At 39.6% G+C, this 18,564-nt stretch overlaps 1 protein-coding gene across 3 annotated transcripts; it reads left to right on the top strand.

Moving 5' to 3' along the window:
* The first annotated feature begins 920 nt into the window (after nucleotides 1-920).
* anxa3a (annexin A3a) lies at nucleotides 921-15,984 on the top strand. Of its 3 annotated transcripts, XM_049579550.1 has the most exons (15): nucleotides 921-986; nucleotides 5,257-5,291; nucleotides 5,378-5,425; nucleotides 5,535-5,622; nucleotides 5,816-5,910; nucleotides 8,186-8,299; nucleotides 8,929-9,019; nucleotides 9,172-9,251; nucleotides 10,639-10,695; nucleotides 10,817-10,910; nucleotides 11,025-11,120; nucleotides 11,799-11,857; nucleotides 12,616-12,738; nucleotides 15,156-15,248; nucleotides 15,490-15,984. In XM_049579550.1, the coding sequence occupies exons 2-14, from the start codon at nucleotides 5,277-5,279 to the stop codon at nucleotides 15,213-15,215; spliced, it is 1,020 nt and encodes a 339-aa protein (XP_049435507.1). In that variant the 5' UTR covers nucleotides 921-986; nucleotides 5,257-5,276; the 3' UTR covers nucleotides 15,216-15,248; nucleotides 15,490-15,984. The 3 variants fall into 3 exon arrangements, with proteins under 3 accessions (XP_049435507.1, XP_049435505.1, XP_049435506.1); XM_049579548.1 differs by lacking the exon at nucleotides 15,156-15,248; XM_049579549.1 differs by lacking the exon at nucleotides 15,156-15,248 and having other exon boundaries at nucleotides 951-986; nucleotides 5,260-5,291.
* The last annotated feature ends 2,580 nt before the right edge of the window (nucleotides 15,985-18,564 follow it).

The following is an 18,564-nucleotide window of genomic DNA, read 5'->3' as shown; positions in this document are numbered from 1 at the left end:
TCCAGTGTGTAAGGTTTAAGGGGATTTAGTGGCAGCTAGCGGTGAGGATTGCAGATTGCAACCAGCTGAAACTTCTCCTGGTTAGAATTCCTTCAGTGTTCATTGTTCAGGAGGTTTTTACTGGGAGCTGAATTATCTGCAGAGGTCTCTTCCTCTACAAAACCAACAGACTGGGTTATTAAAACTTCAAATCAAGCAGTTTTTATGTAAAAAAAAAAAAACCCCAACTTTCTCATTGGAGATGGGCTGCTAACTGTGGTGGCCAACATGAAAATGCGAATGGCCCTCTCCAGAGCCAGTGTTTGGTTTGTCTGTTCAGGGCTGAAACAAACATGGCGGTGCAACATGGCGACCTCCGTAGACAAGGACCTGCTCCCTGTGTAGATATAAACTTCTCATTCTAAGGTAACAAAAATGCAGCAATTCTTATTTTCAGGTGATTATACACCCCCAAATCCTAGGCTGGACTTTTAAAATAGACATTTCCATTTCTTTGTTTTCTGAAAGAATTTGCTGAAACATTTTAATATTTTGTTTATGTAATGTAAATGTCAAATGTGAGTATTTGTGGCTTTTGCTGAGGCAAATCAAAAAAAATGAGATGCGATGTTTAGGGACAGAGAAAGTTGGAATTCGGGACTGTTTTTTCAGAAAGTGACAGACAATTTGAGTCTTCTTGACAGGTTGGGAAACACGCCGATAAATCTGTGTCCACACTTTAAAACTGTCTATAAACTGTCACCTCTCATACCATCACTAATAACCGATACAGTTTACAGAAGACTGGAACAGTTAAGAAGTCGGAAACAAAAAGTTCATCGACATTTATATATGATATAAATAGATATTTGGAAAATGCCCCAGTCGTCCCTGAAGGCGGCACCTGCCTGCGCAGAGTGGGCGTGGTCAGATGACTCCTCAGGTGGATCAGTTTCCACAGATTGAAGGTGTGGTGGGACGCTTTTCCGGTTCGGGCACAAATCCAGGTGAGTGTGTCTTTGGTTTCTCTGACTCTCTGTAACTTTTATTTTATTCCACAGCGCTCAGTTTGTGTCTGAGTGTTGGTGAAGTGACAGAATATTAAAGGTTTAGAGTGGGAGTTTGTGCGCAGATGATAAATGATCTCATAAACTCATCATCAGCTTCCTGAATGAAAACGGACATCACTGTATTTCACACAGGGAAGTCTGTCAGCGCATCTATGCTGCTGGCTTACTACACGACAGCAAGTGTTTTATGTTTAATGACATTTACTTCCTGTTTTTTACAAAACAGGGTCCTGTGGGCAATGTGAGTGCTTTCTGTTATATCCACTGAATATCAAGTTTACAGTTTGAGATCATATTCAGGTCGATTGAAAGCATAGTTTGCACAGTGCTGTCAGACTGCAGCTGGTGACATTGGTGAGGCTGAAGGGTTCATTCACTTCACATTCACCAGAGCAGCTGATCCTACATGTACAAGCAAACAAGGATGTTTGAGCCTGTGGTTAGTTACACGGACATCAAGCTAAACCCTGAGCTATAATACAGCTACAGGTGGACAAGAAATCATACGTCACATCCTGTAAAGAAAATATGGAGAAAAGAATTTACCCAAGGTCACACCTACAGTAACTTACTGCTGGACAGCGATGAGATTTAGTTTTCTTTACATTGAACACATTAAACTCAAACTCATCCAGTTGTTGTCATTTTCCCTTACTCTTCATTTTGAACTGACATCAGTGTGTTAACTTGGAAAGAGTACTTACACATGTGTGTCTCACACACACATATTTATTGTGTATTGCCATTGCAGGTTTGGTTTTGAATTTTATATAACGTGGTGTTAAAAAGTCTTAAAGCTTTATCTGTAGACACCCTGAAGCAGCAGTTACACAAGTGTACTTTGGAAATGTTGCAAAGAACTGGGAGTAAATTTGGGGGATTTGGGGGCAAAATAAGAACTCAACAGTTCCGTCTTTATTCTCAAAATTTAGATTTCCCCCTGAGATAAATCAGCAGTCTAATGACTAGCAAGTTAACAGAAGTCAAATAATTATTTTATCATGGCACTTTCTATTGATTTTCACAGAAACAATAAAGATTCCTACAGGATGTTATCAAGATTAGACAAACTGTAACATGACAAGACACCTGTGAACTCACTTATTAACTTAAATAAAGCTGCTGTGTCTCATTTACCCTTTGAAACCTGAGCAAACTGACTTGACTTCTTTTAAAAACGTGAAGATGGCAAGCAGCAACGAAAGTGGACATGACCCAAGAAATTATCAAGAAATTAATAAAAAGAGAAAATTAAAAACAACAAAATCAGTCAAAAAAAGACAGTGTTTAAAACAAACAAGAGTGCTTAAAAATTATAATAACTCTGTAACATGATTTTAAAATGTAATAATAATATTAATCATAAATACAGTTTTTCCCTAGCGTTTTTCTTTTATCTCTGTTTTTTAAAGATAATTTTCTAAATCCATATTTTTTTTGCAATTCATGGAACATGTCTTGCCAGTTTGCTCACTGCCTTTTTTCCAGTGCTTTTGAAAAAAAAATCACACCAATTTGCTCAGGGTTCAAAGGTTTAAATATTTGCAGAAGGCGTCTGAAAGCAGCACAAGAAAAGTGACGTCGCCAAGGAACAGTAGACAAGGGGAAGGTGGTGTAGTGGAGTTTTATCATTTTTTTCCACTCTGCTATTTAACAGATTACACACACACACACACACACACACACACACCTGACATATAAATGCTCACTAACTGCACATGCATTAACGAGGAGATGTCAGAGCGAGGGGGCTGCCCCATGGACAGGCACTCTGAGTAGCTGGGGATGAACTGGCACCTCTCCAGCTATCAGTCCACACACAGTCCACACTCTGTGTTTTGGTCCATACGGGGACTTGAACTGGTGACCCTCTGGTTCCCAATCCAAGTTCCCTACAGACTGAGCACCTGCTGCTCCACCTCTTTTTGTGGCTGTTAACAGTATTGAATTCAGCTGCCTGTATCATCACCAGACCCTCCTCCATAGATCACATCACTCCTGTTCTCCAGCAGCTTCACTGGCTTCCTGTTAATTATCACATTGACTTCAAGATTCTGCTTCTTGCCTTTAAGGCCCTTCATAGCAACGCCCCTTCCTACCAGCCTGAACTCCTTCATATCTACACACCCTCTCGTACTCTTCTGCAATCCAACTCACTTAACCATCTGCCTGCTTGACAACCATGGGTTCTAGATCCTTCAGACCTTCTTTTTCCATCTCTGGCACTCTCTACCCCACGACATTTGCAAAATTGACTCCTTTTCCATTTTCAAATCCGTCTGAAAACACCTTTTCAAGCTGGCAACCTGTGGCCCTGGAGCCACATGCATCTCTTTAGCCCCTCTCTGGTGGCTCCCTTCGGCTTTGACCAAAAAAAGAAAATCATATGCAAATTAATAATGGTTATTTTTTTCAGTGTATTAATTTTCATTAATCAGTCCTGTAGGTCTGAAGTGATTCCGACATTCTCTAGTTGTAAAAATGTGTAGCCTATACACCAACTTTTACATTTCTGCAGCTAAAATATGCATCAGTCATCTTCAGCTCTACATTTTGCCAAATCTCAGTAGCAATGGCTGCAGTAGTCTCAAGTCTCCCTAGCTCAGCTAGCTCTGGATTCCAAATCTAAACAAGGAAAAGTTTTGGAAGAAAACAGAGTTGAATTGTGCGTGAAGAGATTCATTAGCTTTTCCCACCAGCTCTGCAAAGTTAAAGTTCTTAAACTAGCCTATACCCATTGAGTGCACAGTTGCCCACGTACAGTTTCATATGGTGTGTGTTTGGGATACAGGTCATAGGATATTGCAGATTAAATGGTCAACTGAAGCCATTAAGAAGAGCAATGTATTCAGACAGAGTGTTTGAAAAATGTGGGACAGACAGAATGACTGACTGACAGAATGACACACTGACAGTTTCCGTGATTATGTACAGCATACCATACCATGACTTAGTCATACCAAACATTAGAAACAACACCAACATTGGTCCACAGGGGGAGCCACAGCGATCGGTCACATTTTAGCCATTTTGAAGCATTTTTCTGTTGTTATAGCGCCACCCAGTTGCCAATTAGAGTTAAATTTCTCCAGTCACCTTGAGGCGTCCTGTTCTACATATCTACCAAGTTTAGTAAAAATCCATATGGCGGTTAGGCCTAGATAAGAAATGAGCTCTCTAGCGCCCCCATTTTGTTTGATGGGCTCAATGATGGAGGGGTCCCCTCAGATTATGTGTGGTCATATGCCTACAAAGTTGCGTGGTGATGGGTGAAACCCTTGAGATGTTCTACACCTTTATGTGATGAGCCACGCCCTCCGCAATATTCATTGCCTTATAGAAGCTCAGTTTTAGGAAGTTTTCCAACTTCTGCCAAGAGGGAACTTTAGATATTGCTCCCTAGATTATGTTCACCCAGTTTCATGCAGATCGCTCAAACTTCCTAGGAAGAGATCCATTTGAAGTGTTTTTCAAACAATTCAAAATGGTGGAAAATCTATATAAGCGGAAGTTATGGGTTCTTGAGGCAAATGTGTTCCTCATGAGGAGAGGCATCTCTGTGCAAAGTTTCATGTCTCTACCACATACGGGGCATGAGATATGCCCATTCAAAGTTTGACATTTCAATGGGTTGCTATAGCGCCCCCCTTTGGCCAATTGATGTAATATTGCTTCATTGGCATCCTCCCATGACCCTCTACCACTGTGCCAAATTTCACATGGATTGACCAAGTCAGTGAGGAGAAAAACGTGGAACAGACACATACACAGAGTTTTCGTCGTTATATAGTAAGATAATCATAAACAGCCCTCTGCGGTGCCACCTGGTGGTTAAACATATGTATGAATGCCCATTTATACCTATTTTAATGATGACAGGGTCATTTATAAAGCTAAATAAGTTTTGCAGCTCCAGATAGATTTTGAAACTAATTTTAGGTCAAAATTGACTCTCTTAATAGTGAAGGTTGCCGACCCCTGACCTAGTACTACACCCTCCTCATCAACTACACCGCTGCACAGGAATGCATATAACACAATAAACTGCTGTTGTAAAAAAAAAAAACTGTAAGTTATTATGTAAACTTTTTTGAATTTGTGCTTTGTCGTGGTTGGAGTTTAGTGAGAATAAGAAAAGAGCTCGTCACCACAAACAACAAAACTACAAGAAACTGTAATTATAAATGTGTTGTTCATTTTTTTGCAGCAGAACTTCCTGTTGTCATCATGGCGTCTTTATGGGTAGGTGCTGCCTTTTTATTTATTCATTTTATGATAAAGTTTTGACTGATTGTGCGTTTTAATCAGATCTGATAAACGTTCTGCAGGATGACTTGGACAGTCTCGTGAATTCCCCTTCATCTTTCACAGCAACAGTAGGTCCACCTAAAACTTTACATTGACGTCAAGCTTTACTGTGATATTTATCGCTGCACACGACCATGACCAAAGAGATAAACAAACAATACAAATGTTTTCCTTCAGACAGGAGAGAGAGGAACCATCAAGCCCCAAACTAACTTCGACGCAGGAGACGATGCAGTGGCTCTGAGGAAGGCCATCGAAGGACTTGGTATGAATACACTCAGCCAGACAAAACTCCACAGGGTTTCTTCTTAATTTTACTGCTTAATCTTACTGCTCTCCACCTTGTGTAGAGCCAGAACGATTTCTTTCCTGTTTCTGAGCATAGCTAGACACGTATTACATCTTATATGTTGTCCTTTTTTCATGTTTATTAACGTTTCTCTTTAAAAATGTTTCAGGGACCGAAGAGAAGACTCTGATTGACATCTTGACCCACAGAAGCAGCGCTCAGAGGCAGCTCATCTGTGAAGCTTATCAGGAAGCTACTGGAAGAGTAAGATCTTAATACTCTTGTTATTTAATAGATGCTGTTATCTAGAGTGGATTACAATGTATAACATCAGCATCATGAAATGATGAATTATGAGCTAGTTTTCCTCTTAGTTGGTGGCAGGTGTTAGTGATTGTTAACATTAGTTCTGAGCGAGATATTCAATTCAATTCACAAAAACAGACAAAGAAAAAGTACATGTACAACTCCTTAGAAATAATGGAGATGTGAAATGGAGCACCCTGGTAAGCTATCGAAAGCTTGAGAATAGGGGCTCAGACATGAAGCAAATTGTATTTTTAAATTTCGCATTTAGTCCTTTTAAAATGAGCCAAACTCAGTCCTCTTAAAGTGCACCAAAAAGTGGACCAACAGAAAAGGGACCCAGTTCTTTTTGTGTTCACATTGTCAGTTCATTTCAAAGAGGACTCGGTTCTCTTTCTGGTCAACTGCAGCTCTGACGGGGCCTCAGTCCTTTTTCTGTTCACACTATATATAATATTGATATAGTTTTGTTGTTACTTTGACGTGGCACTGCAGTGTGGTTATAAAGCCCCTCGCTTTCACATGAACTTAAAATTTGAGGAGAACATTCGTGTTTCTGTTTGATGTATTCTACAGTCCACATTAGGAGACGTGCAGTGTCTTCCGTGGACCAAGCTACCCTTTATCCTGTGTCCTTGCAGGCGTTACAGGCTGACGTGGTTTCGTCTCTTTATTTAACTGTCCCAGTGCAACAGTATGTGATCTAGAGGGCTAAATATGCTATATGTTATAAAGGTCTGAGTTCAGTTCACTTCAGAGGGGTCTGCGTTCTCTTGGAGGGTTCACATATGTGCAAAAAATGCAGAGTCACCGCTCTGAGTCTGCTGAGAGGGCTGAAAAGGACCAAGTGTGCAAACACCCTGAAATGTGTTCATGAACAGGTTGTCTAGATATAAGAAAAGAAAGTGCATATGACATACAGTAATATATATATATATATATAAACTACAGAACTCCTAAGACTAACCAAAAACCTAGAGACTAAACTACCCTAATGCAAACTACTAAATTAAAGTGTTACTGGTTTCGAAGTCCCCAGCTGTTTAGGGTGTTCATGCTTCAACATATTTTTGTAGTAATTGCTGCCTATGGCTCTTTTTAAAAAACAGATGATGACGTTTTTACCTGTGGACCTCTGCAAACCACACTGAAGCTCATCACGTTTAAATGTATGTTCTTTGCCCTTTATAAGATGCTTTTAGAATAAGGTCACAGAGTCTGTTGTTGAGCTTAAACACAACATTATACATTATACAAGTATTGTGAAAGATGTTATATCACATACATATTGTAGCCAGGGGTCAGGCTGGCTCGAGTGGCAACCACCAGGCTGAAAAATGAAGCCAGCGCCCAAGTGCCAAAAGCTGCAGTTCATCGAATGGCCACTTGAGGCATTGCTCCAAACCTGAATAAATCCCCATAGACCTTCATGTTAAAATGTCCAACTTTACAGCAGAAATAAACATGTGTACATCCTGGTACAAAGCTAATTTCAACATTCATTACATTACTGTATGAATTTTATATGACTCATTAATTTATATTTTATTAAGGCTTAAAGTTGTATATAATTAAGGGCGAGGCTGTTTAACTGACAGGCTGCCTGTGAGGCGACGTCATAGTCCGTGAGTCAGATCCACACCTCGCTCCTCCACAGCTACAACTTCTCATTAAAAGGTTGTCACTTCTGGCTCCAAAAAACCAAGATGGCAACGACCAAAATGCCAAACTCAGAACAGGAGTCCACAAACTGTGGACGTCATGGTAGCTACATCCATCATTTTATACAGTCAGTAGGCTGGCTATGAATCTTCGTTTCTATTATTTAAACACCAGCCTTAAATTTTAACTAACTATGTGTGGAGCAAGATTTCTGGTGTAAAAATGATGGTCACGTTATATGATCATTATTAGTAAATGTTGCATCAGTAAAAGTTGTTTACTTCCTGTGTATCTCACACCTTAAGTCAGATTTTTTTTTATAGTAAATCTTTAAAGCAGAGCTTTGATCTGTTGCAACACATTTTTTGATTTAACAGATTTTATTTTTTTAATTGAAATATCGCCTGATGCAACTTCAACATGATGAATAGTTTCTGTGTTTGCTCTGCTAATGAGTCTGTGTCCTGCTGTGTGCCACAGGCGTGGGTATATTTGCATGGGTGTGGCTGTGTGATGCATGAATGTGAGTGTGCCTCTGTTTGAAAAGTGACACGTTGTGTTCACATCATAGGCACTCGTGGACGACCTGAAAGGAGACACCAGCGGTGACTTTGGAGAACTGCTGGTGGCGCTCGTCACCCCTCCTGCAGCGTTCGACTGCCATGAAGTGATGTGGGCCATGAAGGTCAGTTCACCTCACTTTTATCATTTTCTCTGTGAGGGATTTATTTTAAACTATTAAAAATACATGTTGGTGTGAGGAAAAAGATATTTTTGAACAGTATGTATGAAAACACTCACCTTCCAGAGTTGAACTGAAAATAATATGTCATATCCAACCCTGAAAAAAACACTTACACCTTTTGGACTAAGACAAATGCATGAAATTTGTTTCTTAGGTGACCAAAGTGAAGCCCTAAATGTTGCTTATGCTCTTCAGTTTGCCCTTATATTAATAACTAAGGGATTTGTTTGTTTTAAATGTGTTTTGAACGTGAATCGTGGATTTATTGTTGAGCTTTGTCAAAGGAGATTTTGTTATTTTAATTTGTTTATTAGGGATATTGGTTACCTGGTAAAAATTATTATTAAGGAAAGACATTAATTGAAAAGATCATGTTCATCAATGCAGAATATACTGTATGGTTCATATTCAGGTTCACAAAACACGTGACGTACAAATGAAACAATCTAACAGATCAGTTCAGCATTTATTTAGTCAGTTTCTGTGGTTTTTTTTTGGATATGTTGTGTTGGAGTGAGGCAGAGCTCCATGTGATCTTTCAGTGAACAAGTGATCGTGTGATGTTGCAGGGCGCCGGGACAGAAGACAGCACCCTGATAGAAATCTTTGCCTCCAGATCCAACCAGCAAATCAAAGCTCTGACTGACGTCTATCTGGAAGGTAAAGAATGGAAACATCACACTTTGTGTCAGTGTCAGATAACAGTCATCCAAAAGCACTGGACTGACTGAATATATCAATTTCTTGTTTTGTGATTCATTTACTTTTCCAGTATCTGATCATGAGTTTGTCTCGTGTGTTTTCCTCCACAGAAACTGAGAAGAAGTTGACCCTTGACCTAAAGTCAGAAGTTTCCGGAGACTTTGCCAATGCACTTCTCATCCTGGCTGAGGTTTGTTTGTCGTCACAATACAAAAGAAAACTTTGAACAGTGTGTTCATAAACAGAATTGTGTCTTATTTTACTCACATAAAGCTGGTGATGTGCAGGACTCTGTGGAGAGATGGATGCACAAAATAATAAAGTAAAACGTACAGCACCCCTCAGTCTGGGTGAAATGAGTTAGGCAGTAGGCAGTACGTATTTGGATTGTCCATCCCTCTGTCTCATTCTCGAGAATGTGATATCTTAAGAATGTCTTGAGGGAATTTCATCAAATTTGGCACAAACATCCACTTTAAGTTGAGGATAAACTGATTTGAATTTCAGGGTCAAAGATCAAGGTCACTGTCGCCTCGTCTGTCTCATTGCCAAGAACGCAATATCTCAAAAGCACCTTTTGGTAATTTCTCCAAATTTGGCACAAACATTCATTTGGACTTAATGAACTGATTAGAATTTGTTGGTCAAATGTCACTGTGACCTTGCACCTGCCTCATCCTTGTGAACGCAGTATCTCAAGGAGGTCTGGAGGGAATTTACTTAGATTTGGCTTAAACGTCCACTTGGACTCAAAAATGAAGTGATAAGAATTTGGTGGTCGTCACAAAACATGTTTTTGGCTATAACACAAAGGTTTATACACTAATTATGACAAAACTTCACACGAATGCCTAACAGGATAAAATCATGACGTGATGATATTTTATATCCAAAAGGTCAAAGGTCAGCTTCACTGTGACATCATAACATTCTGCAAAAACCCTTTTCTGGCCATTATTCAACGTCATATCTCAGGAACAGAAGGGGAGACATTTGGTCAGATACTGAGTTGGTGACACTGATCTTGAAACTGTGCTGATTGTTTAGATCTTCTGTGTGTGACGCATCCATGTTTTCACTGACATGGATTTAAACTTTAAGAGATACTTAAAGTGAGAGGTGGTAATTATGGTTTATATTTAATTTTATTTTTGCAGGGATCTGGTCACATTTACACTAGACATCCTATGTTCCTCCCCTTTTAAATATTTCCCTCTGAGAGAAATAAATAAAAACATAAATGTAAAAAAAAAAAATTAAAAGTAAAATAAAAATAATAAATAAAGAAAACAAAGAGGGAAAAAGGCATAGTCTATAAAGTTGAGGGTAAACTGTGCAGGTACAAAACAAGTCCCTTCATCTCATTCGTCATCTTAATAAACACAGTTCAGGGAATAAACAAGTTCTGTTGGTTTGAACGATGCTCGTCTGCACAGCAGGAGTTTTTTAAATGTGAAGCCACCAGAGGGCGCTAAGTTTACACTCAGTCAAAGTGTTTAAAGAGGGGTGAAATGTTTAAAGTGAGGAGAACAGAGTGCCTGATGTCATTTGAATTAAAGTTTTGTCTTTGTTTTCAGGGCAAGAGGGAAGAGAACACCACAGTAGACGCAGACAAGGCAAAAGAAGACGCCAAGGTGCAGTGTGATAGTGTGAAGCCTATTTGAACTCGTTTCATAAGAAGAAAATGATTTTATACACTGTGTACTGTAACTGTCTCTCTTTTTGTTAAATATATTTCTGTGTCTTTCTACCCAGACCCTTTATGATGCTGGGGAGAAGAAGTGGGGCACTGATGAATCTAAGTTTATAGACATCCTCTGCCAGAGGAGCATACCTCAGCTGAGACAGAGTACATCATGCTTAACCCATGTTGTGTTTAATCTACACTGGAATAAAGTTCTGACAATTTATGATCAATTTAGAATAACTGGACATGTTAAGTGAGTCTTCTTCTTGTGTGCAGCTCTGGTTGAATATAAGAACATCAGTGGAAAGACTCTGCAGGCAAGCATCGAAGGAGAGATGTCAGGGGAGCTGGAGGAACTGCTGGTGGCTATCGGTAGGTCAATGAGCTGATGTAGTACTTTAATATTTTGATTCTGACATATACATATACACTATGTGGCCAAAAGTATGTGGACAAAATCTTACTGAAAGTCTCTACAGAAAAGCATCAGATTAATGCCCGTGCTTTTGAAATTACATGTTCGACAGTCACATATAGGAGTTATAGTAGGGTGTCCGCATACGTTTGGTCATGTGGTGTATTTTTAAATAATTAGATGAAGGATCAAAATCAGAAATACTTTACTAAATTGTGATTTGTTACAGTTGCTCCGATGTAATGAGTAGAGAGTTACAAGAAGTAAGAATAAAAGTATGAAATAGAAGTATGTAAATATAAAGCAATAAAATAGAAATGCAAATGTGCATTGAAATGAAAAATAAAAATAGAATATGCATTACGCTACAGTGTTCAACACCAGTGCGTAAGATATTGAAAATATTAAAAATAATAATAAAACAAGAACAGAATTAAGAGTAAATACAAGAAATATGTACAATTATGTGCGTGGCAAAGACACATACTGAGAAATATTGCACAGCTGAATAATTACGTATATTATTTAGCAGCAAAACTGTACATTTTTAAATAATATTCTCGTGTATATAAAGATGGAACTTTATCTTCATATAAGGCTGTTTTTAATCACATAGTTATTTGTTCCTCCTGCAGTGAAATGTGTGAAGAGCGTCCCAGCTTACTTTGCAGAGCGTCTGTATGGCTGCATGAAGGTGAATATACTGTGTTTACTGCATGTGTTTCACTGACAGACACACTCAGGGATAAACAGCAGCTCATAGCAACATAGTTTTATTGACTGAAGAAAGTACAGTCCATTATATGAGGTGCTGAGAAAACAGAAAACTTAAATACAACCTCAAATCACAGAGAAGCTGATTCACACGGGACTAATATTATCACATGATCTCTGTGTTTGGTGAAATATGGTCGGTAATTTGTGGTGGAATTCTCACCAAACAAATTACAGACATGGCACATTAGCACAGGATTGTGATCACAGATGATCTCTGCTATTATTACAAATCACCAGAGTTTGTCACGTAGCACTAGTCCTATGAGAAGACGGCTTTAGTCTGTTAATTCCAGCGTTAAACACCCAAACGTTTCAGCCCTAGTGGTCTTCATCAGTCACTTGGCCTTCATCATTTCTCTAATGAGGGCCACTATTGGCCAGAATGTTAGGATGTGTGTTTGACATGGCCTAAATAAATTGTTGAAATTGACATTAGTCTACTTTGTCCTGAAGATCTGTGTCTGTGCTGCATTTTTACCACTGGGTATTCACCGTTTGAAGTATATGAACCTTGGTTTAGCACCACAGACATACTGAGAGGGTGCATCCTCTCTGAGACCTGTCAGTTAAATTAATGTTTGAGACAGAGGAGGTTAGTGTTAAACAGTCAGCAGTACATGTTCATTTTAACTTGAAGCATAAAAATCTATCATTGCTGTGTGTGCGCACCATCAGGGTGGCGGAACAGACGAGCGGACTCTGAACAGGATCATGGTGAGCCGCTCTGAGATCGACCTGCTGGACATCAGAGCCGAGTTCAAGAAGCTCTACGAGTACTCGCTGCACTCTGCCATCGAGGTGAGAAACTCCCCTTTATGAACGAGATCATGAACATATTTAAAGTCTTTATTTAGTATTTAATAACCAGCTGCACCAGCTTCATCCCAGTATGTTGCAGTTAAAGGAACCTTGCACAGATTTTGTCTCCAGCACAGGAGCATAAATTCACTGTGTGATCAGAGGATGTGAGGGAGTCTGATTGGTTTGGTCCTGACCTCTGTAGATTTACTGTCTGAGGTTTCATGAGTCATCAGAGTTTGAAGAACGAGCTCTGTGACCCAAACTGACAGCAGCTTGATTTAATGTGGAAAACCACTTTGATATCAGTGAAGCCAAATAGATAATGTGATTAACACCGGAGCCAAGAGACACACAGAGACTGTACTGAGACAAAATGACTAACTGGAGCTGTGTGAAATGGAAATGTGCTAAACTTCTCTTCATTCTCTTACTAACATTTGAAATAACTGTTGATGGAATTTTATTAACACTTCAGAATAAACTAAAAAAAACTTTATTCGGGAGGGACATGTCTTCTCAATATGCTAACAGTTGTCTGGGTGTTTTCTACCTGCTCTTTCACTTTGCACCTTGTGGTTGCACAGGCAATCTTCAGTTCTGATTAAATGAAATTATTTAGAGATTTTAAAAAAGACACCACCTACCTGTTGCAGCCCGAGAGACAAATTAAAAGACAGGTGATGTGTCCAAGCAACCCGATCACCAGAAAAATGTTGGCATCATATGTTTCTGCAAAACATGATATGTCACATTTGCACGTTGTCATGTGATGGATATGTTAAAACAATGCTGTGGTTAACGTGTGGTTAGTGTTAGGCACAAAACCCACTTGATTATGGTTGGAAAAGATCACGTTTTGGCCCCCAGGTCTGGGGGTAAAGAACAACCACTCTCAATCTGCAGTGGAACAACATTGAGGAGTTGCTACAAAACAACTGGGGCCAGTTTCACAAAACACCTTAAGTTAAGGTTTCTTTACGCTAAAATCAGTTGCACAAAACACCCTTAAGTCTTAAGGTTTCCTCAAAATGGTCACTTAAGTATTTAAGATTTTCTCCTTATCTCTAGTCTGATGCTCTACATCAAAATGAGAGCTGTGTTCTTCGAAGAAACAGAGCGTTCTGTTTCTACATGAATTAACGAACAGTTAAGTTCATCACACATTCACTCTGCTCTGCTGCTCCGTCTCCACAGGCAGATTGCCCAGACTGTGCTCCGCCACTGCGAGAGTGCAGTCGTGCTTTGGATACGAACGGTTCAGTTTGTGCCTGAGTGTGTGTCTGGCACTCTGAGTGACTATTTCCAAACGCACCATTGCTCAAAAGACCTTAGGTGTCACAAGCATGAGTGCAAGCAAACAAAGAATTTAACGCTGTAAAATCTCTTTCAGTGCAGTAAAAGTAACATTTTCCTCAACGAAGGAGACCTTTGAAATTATTCTGTGCAGCACAGTAAGGTAAGTCCCTAAGCTAAGGAGAATTAAGCCTCATACTTAAGGAGAAATCTTAAGGTGTTTTGTGTAACCGGTCCCAGGTTTTGTTGTCTATTGGTGTCAAACAGCAGTCTGCAGCTTGGCAGCATCCATCATCCCCTCTAAGATGACAAAGTCCGCTCATACACTACGTCACTTCAGAAATATATGAAACATGCGAATGTATCATGGTTTGCCGAAATGTACAATTCTAACATTTTCCTCAGTGACTGGACTGATCCATGGCGGTAAATTACAACCCACACAGATAGATTTCTGCACCATCTCAGTCACACTGACAAGCAAGCATCCATCAGTTGGAGAGACGATTGAAATTTTAAACATAAATCTGTCTCAGAGGCAGCATCGTCAACTCAGCTTCTGAGTGGTTCTGTCATCAGTCTTTCCTAAAAAGTGTTTCCAGAGTTTACAACCTGTATTTTAAGATAAATGTCTTTTATAACATTTGGCGAGTAATTTGTGAGCATTCAAAAAAAAAAAAAAAAAAAATACAGATCCAGTAAAGTTTGTACAAAATATTTTATACCTACCATACACTAGGAGACTTTGAAAATACCTTCATACAAGTTAAGTCAAACACTCTCTCACCTCATAAGACAGTTTGAGTTTTTAGTCACAGACTATAAGATTTTGCAAACACTGGGGATCTTGCAGGGTCACTGTTTGCAAGACTACAACTAGATTCCTTTTGAGATGATCTCCCATCCTGCTCCTGGTGGAAAGTATTAGGCCAAACTCCCTTTTAGAAATGTGATATCATAACGTTTTTGTGCATGTCCACAAACGTGTCGTATGTCGACATTATTCTTGTCAATTCATGCCTCAAAATATCACTTGAATAAAAGTACTTAGTTACATTCCACTGCTGGTCAGCGTGGTGGGAAGACACTTTTCTCCTCGCTTGTGTTGCTGTGTCCTCCAGTCAGATCTGTCGGGCGCCCTTGGGGACTGTGTGAAGGCCATCTGTGGAGGAGACGACTAACTAACACACCTGAGGTCCACCTGAGGCCGAGAGGTCTGCTTCCTTTTGAACTCACACTGGCGTTCTCTGATACTTCTACTTTACTTCCATCTTCACACTAACTGATAACTTGTTTACGGTCGTAGAGCAACAGACAGCTTTAAAAGACAGACGTCATATTAAATTATAAAGGGACAGAGAGAAGTCTGGAGAGACATGCAGATCATTAAAGACTGATTTGTGAACATGAAACTGTCAACTTAAGTTTTAATATAAAATTCTGTTTTGTTTTCAGTCTGATTGCGGAGGGAAATATGGAAAGACTCTGCTCAAGATTTGTGGAGGAGACGATGATTAATATCGACATGTTTGGCTCTCACATTTTTTTTTTCATTTCTGTCATTTTATCATTTTTATCAACCCTAACATCCACATGGCTTTAAATACAATACTACACATGGACTTTATTTATTGCATAAGGAAATGCCCAAACATAAACCTACTATGAAAACACAGCTTTTAGCAGTTTTCAATGCATTTGTTGCTTCATTTGTACATCATTATTTTCCTTCTGCTTTTTGATAGGTCTCTATATGTAGAAGATGTTACAAATAATGTTACAGCTAAAATTAACAATTAGCCCTACAGTACTGTAGTCATGCAGCAAGCTCACAGTAAAGAGTGACTTCTGTATTACAAAAATAATAATAAGTTTGTCTTCACTAAAAATCTTCATTCTTGAATTTTGTAACTTCCAGAAATAATAATAAAACATCTCATGAATTATTCACTGCTGGTGATATTATTTATTTTAGACTCTCTTCACACATTAATAATTATCACTTTTAATGCTCTGGATTCAAAAAATTGTTTTCAGGAATTGTTATGATTTTTGTTGTTTACATTCAGCATCTCCAAAATAGCATGCCGTGAAAACTGGGGACATTCAGCCCCAACAAAACGTAACACAACGTTTATTAAAATGGAAATGGTGCTGCCTTGAACACCCTGTTTTCTTACACAAGTGCACTTCCTATTAATGCTGCAATTGTAAGTTGGAAGTCAACACATTCTCACTCCGACCTCGTCACATATAGACATTTGGTCATGGACTTTCCACGTCCAGATACAACGTGCAAGGTACCCTGGGTGTGTTGGTTGTTGACACTATGGGACGCTGTGCTAAGTTCTGCCTGTTACATGCATTGTCTTCGTTCAAAATACACGCACCATGTTGGTACAACACCGCAAATTGACTTTTTTTCCTTTAACAACAAAAACTATGTGGTTGAGTTTTGGGGGAAAAAGCACAAGGTTTGGCTTTAGAATCTTACGGGACGTGAACACCGCTCTCGGGTGAAAGTCGGTGTTTGTTGGACACTTTCTGGCCGCATATCATGCTGACGTCAAAGGATGCTTGTTTTCTTTGGTTTCTGATGCTGCAAGTCACTGCAAAAGCTTCAGTTTTCCTCAGTGCATCTGCTTGGGAAAATGTATGCCGCGTTTCAAATTGCATACTTTTTCTAGTCGGCTAGCTGGATCTTGCCCAACTTTCCGACTTGATTGACTGTTCCGTTGCACTTTTTTGGTATCAGAGGCCTTTTTTCCGAGGTCCATGTACAGTGCTTCGCAGCATTCTACAGCTGGGTCAATACACGAAGCTGCTGATTGGGGTTGTGGATGTGTTACTACATCCATGATTGGGCAACACCTCTGACACGCCCACCTAACAAGGAAAAAACGTACCTCAACTGTTGCACACCATTTCAAAAGTGATGCTATTTTAGTCTTGTTTACTGGGTGGGTGACATCTTCAACTGGTATGTTTCATCTATTTATTTATTGTATGTTTAATTTGTATAGGGACAAGTATGCAGCATACATTAATGCCACACGCCACAGCATTTGTAGCCAAAGCTAATTTGCAGCTGAGCCTTAAGAGACAAAAGACTCAGCAACAAGAACACAAGAACAGTGCAAACTACAAACAATAAAAATACAGATGGAATAATGCAAGACACAACTTGCAATACATAATTAGCATCATAGAATAGGAAGCACCAAATTATTCATGACTGCATAAATGATTCCCCTTCAAAAACTATTTCAGTTTGAGTTTATAGTAAGGCTGTAGCCATGGAGTCAACTCTGGAGGGGAACAAATCTGCATTCTGAACACAGAAATATGAGCAAAACACATTAACAGCAAGATCTAACGTCTTAATGGAAAACATTTTACATTCAGTTAGCACATCTCCACAGAAGTTTCAACTCTATGGTTTCTCCTGTGTTTGTTGATCCTCTGGTATTTTGTCAAGTATCCAATTTGAGAAAAGCTTTTCCCACAAGTGCTGAAATTATGGTCTCTTCACTTGTGTGAGTTCCAGTGGAATACTACTTGTCCATATGCACGCTTATATGCCTTTCCAATTCAAACACAGAGACGAACCTTTCCCCGCAGGTCGCGCAAAAGTACGGCTTCTCATCAGTGTGGGCTCTCCTCGTGTGGATTGGCACTTGATTCTTGCGTCTGAAATCTTTCCCACGTGTTTTACAAGAATACAGATTCTCACCTGTGTGGATTTTCATGTGGAGCCGGAAGCCTTTGTGACATTTGAATTGTTTCCTACAAGTTTTGCAAGAATATGGTTTCTCACCTGTGTGGCTTATCATGTGAACTTTTAACTCGCAATTGTGTCTGAAAGCTTCCCCACATGTTCCGCATTAGATGGCCTCTCACTTGTGTGTGTGTTTTCATGTGGGCTCTCAAACTGCTTTTAAGTCTGAGATCTTCCCCACGTCTTACAAGTATACCGCCCTGTGTGGATGCTAACATGATTTTGCAATGCAGACATGTTAAAGAATGTTTTCCCACAGGTGTTGCAACGGTGTGGCTTCTTACCACTGTGAGCTCTTCTGTTGTGGCTTTGCCGCTCACTTTTATGTTTGAAAGCTCTCCTGCATGTTTTGCATTTAAAGGGCCTTTCATCTGAGTGTGATCTCATGTGGGACTCCAGGCGACTATTATAGAAATAATCTTTCCGGGGCATCGGTAGCGTAGTGGATAGTGCCGGCGCACCATGTACAGAGGCGATGCTTCACTGCAGCGGTCGCAGGTTCAATTCTGGCTTGCAATCCTTTGCTGCATGTCATCCCCCCACTCTCCCTCTCTCCCCATTTCACACTGTCCTGTCAATTAAAGGCAAAAAGCCCAAAAAATAATCTTAAATAAATAAATAAATAATAATAATAATCTTTCCCACATATTTTGCAAGAATATGGCTGTATAAGTGAATATAGACGGTGCAGGCAGTGCAGTTGCACTGGGGCCTGTGAAGTAGGGGGCCCATAGAGAGAATGGGCCCTTCAA

The sequence above is a fragment of the Epinephelus fuscoguttatus genome, linkage group LG6 (genome assembly GCF_011397635.1).
Source record: "Epinephelus fuscoguttatus linkage group LG6, E.fuscoguttatus.final_Chr_v1".
Taxonomy (NCBI): domain Eukaryota; kingdom Metazoa; phylum Chordata; class Actinopteri; order Perciformes; family Serranidae; genus Epinephelus; species Epinephelus fuscoguttatus.
This window is presented reverse-complemented; position numbering and strand designations above follow the sequence as displayed.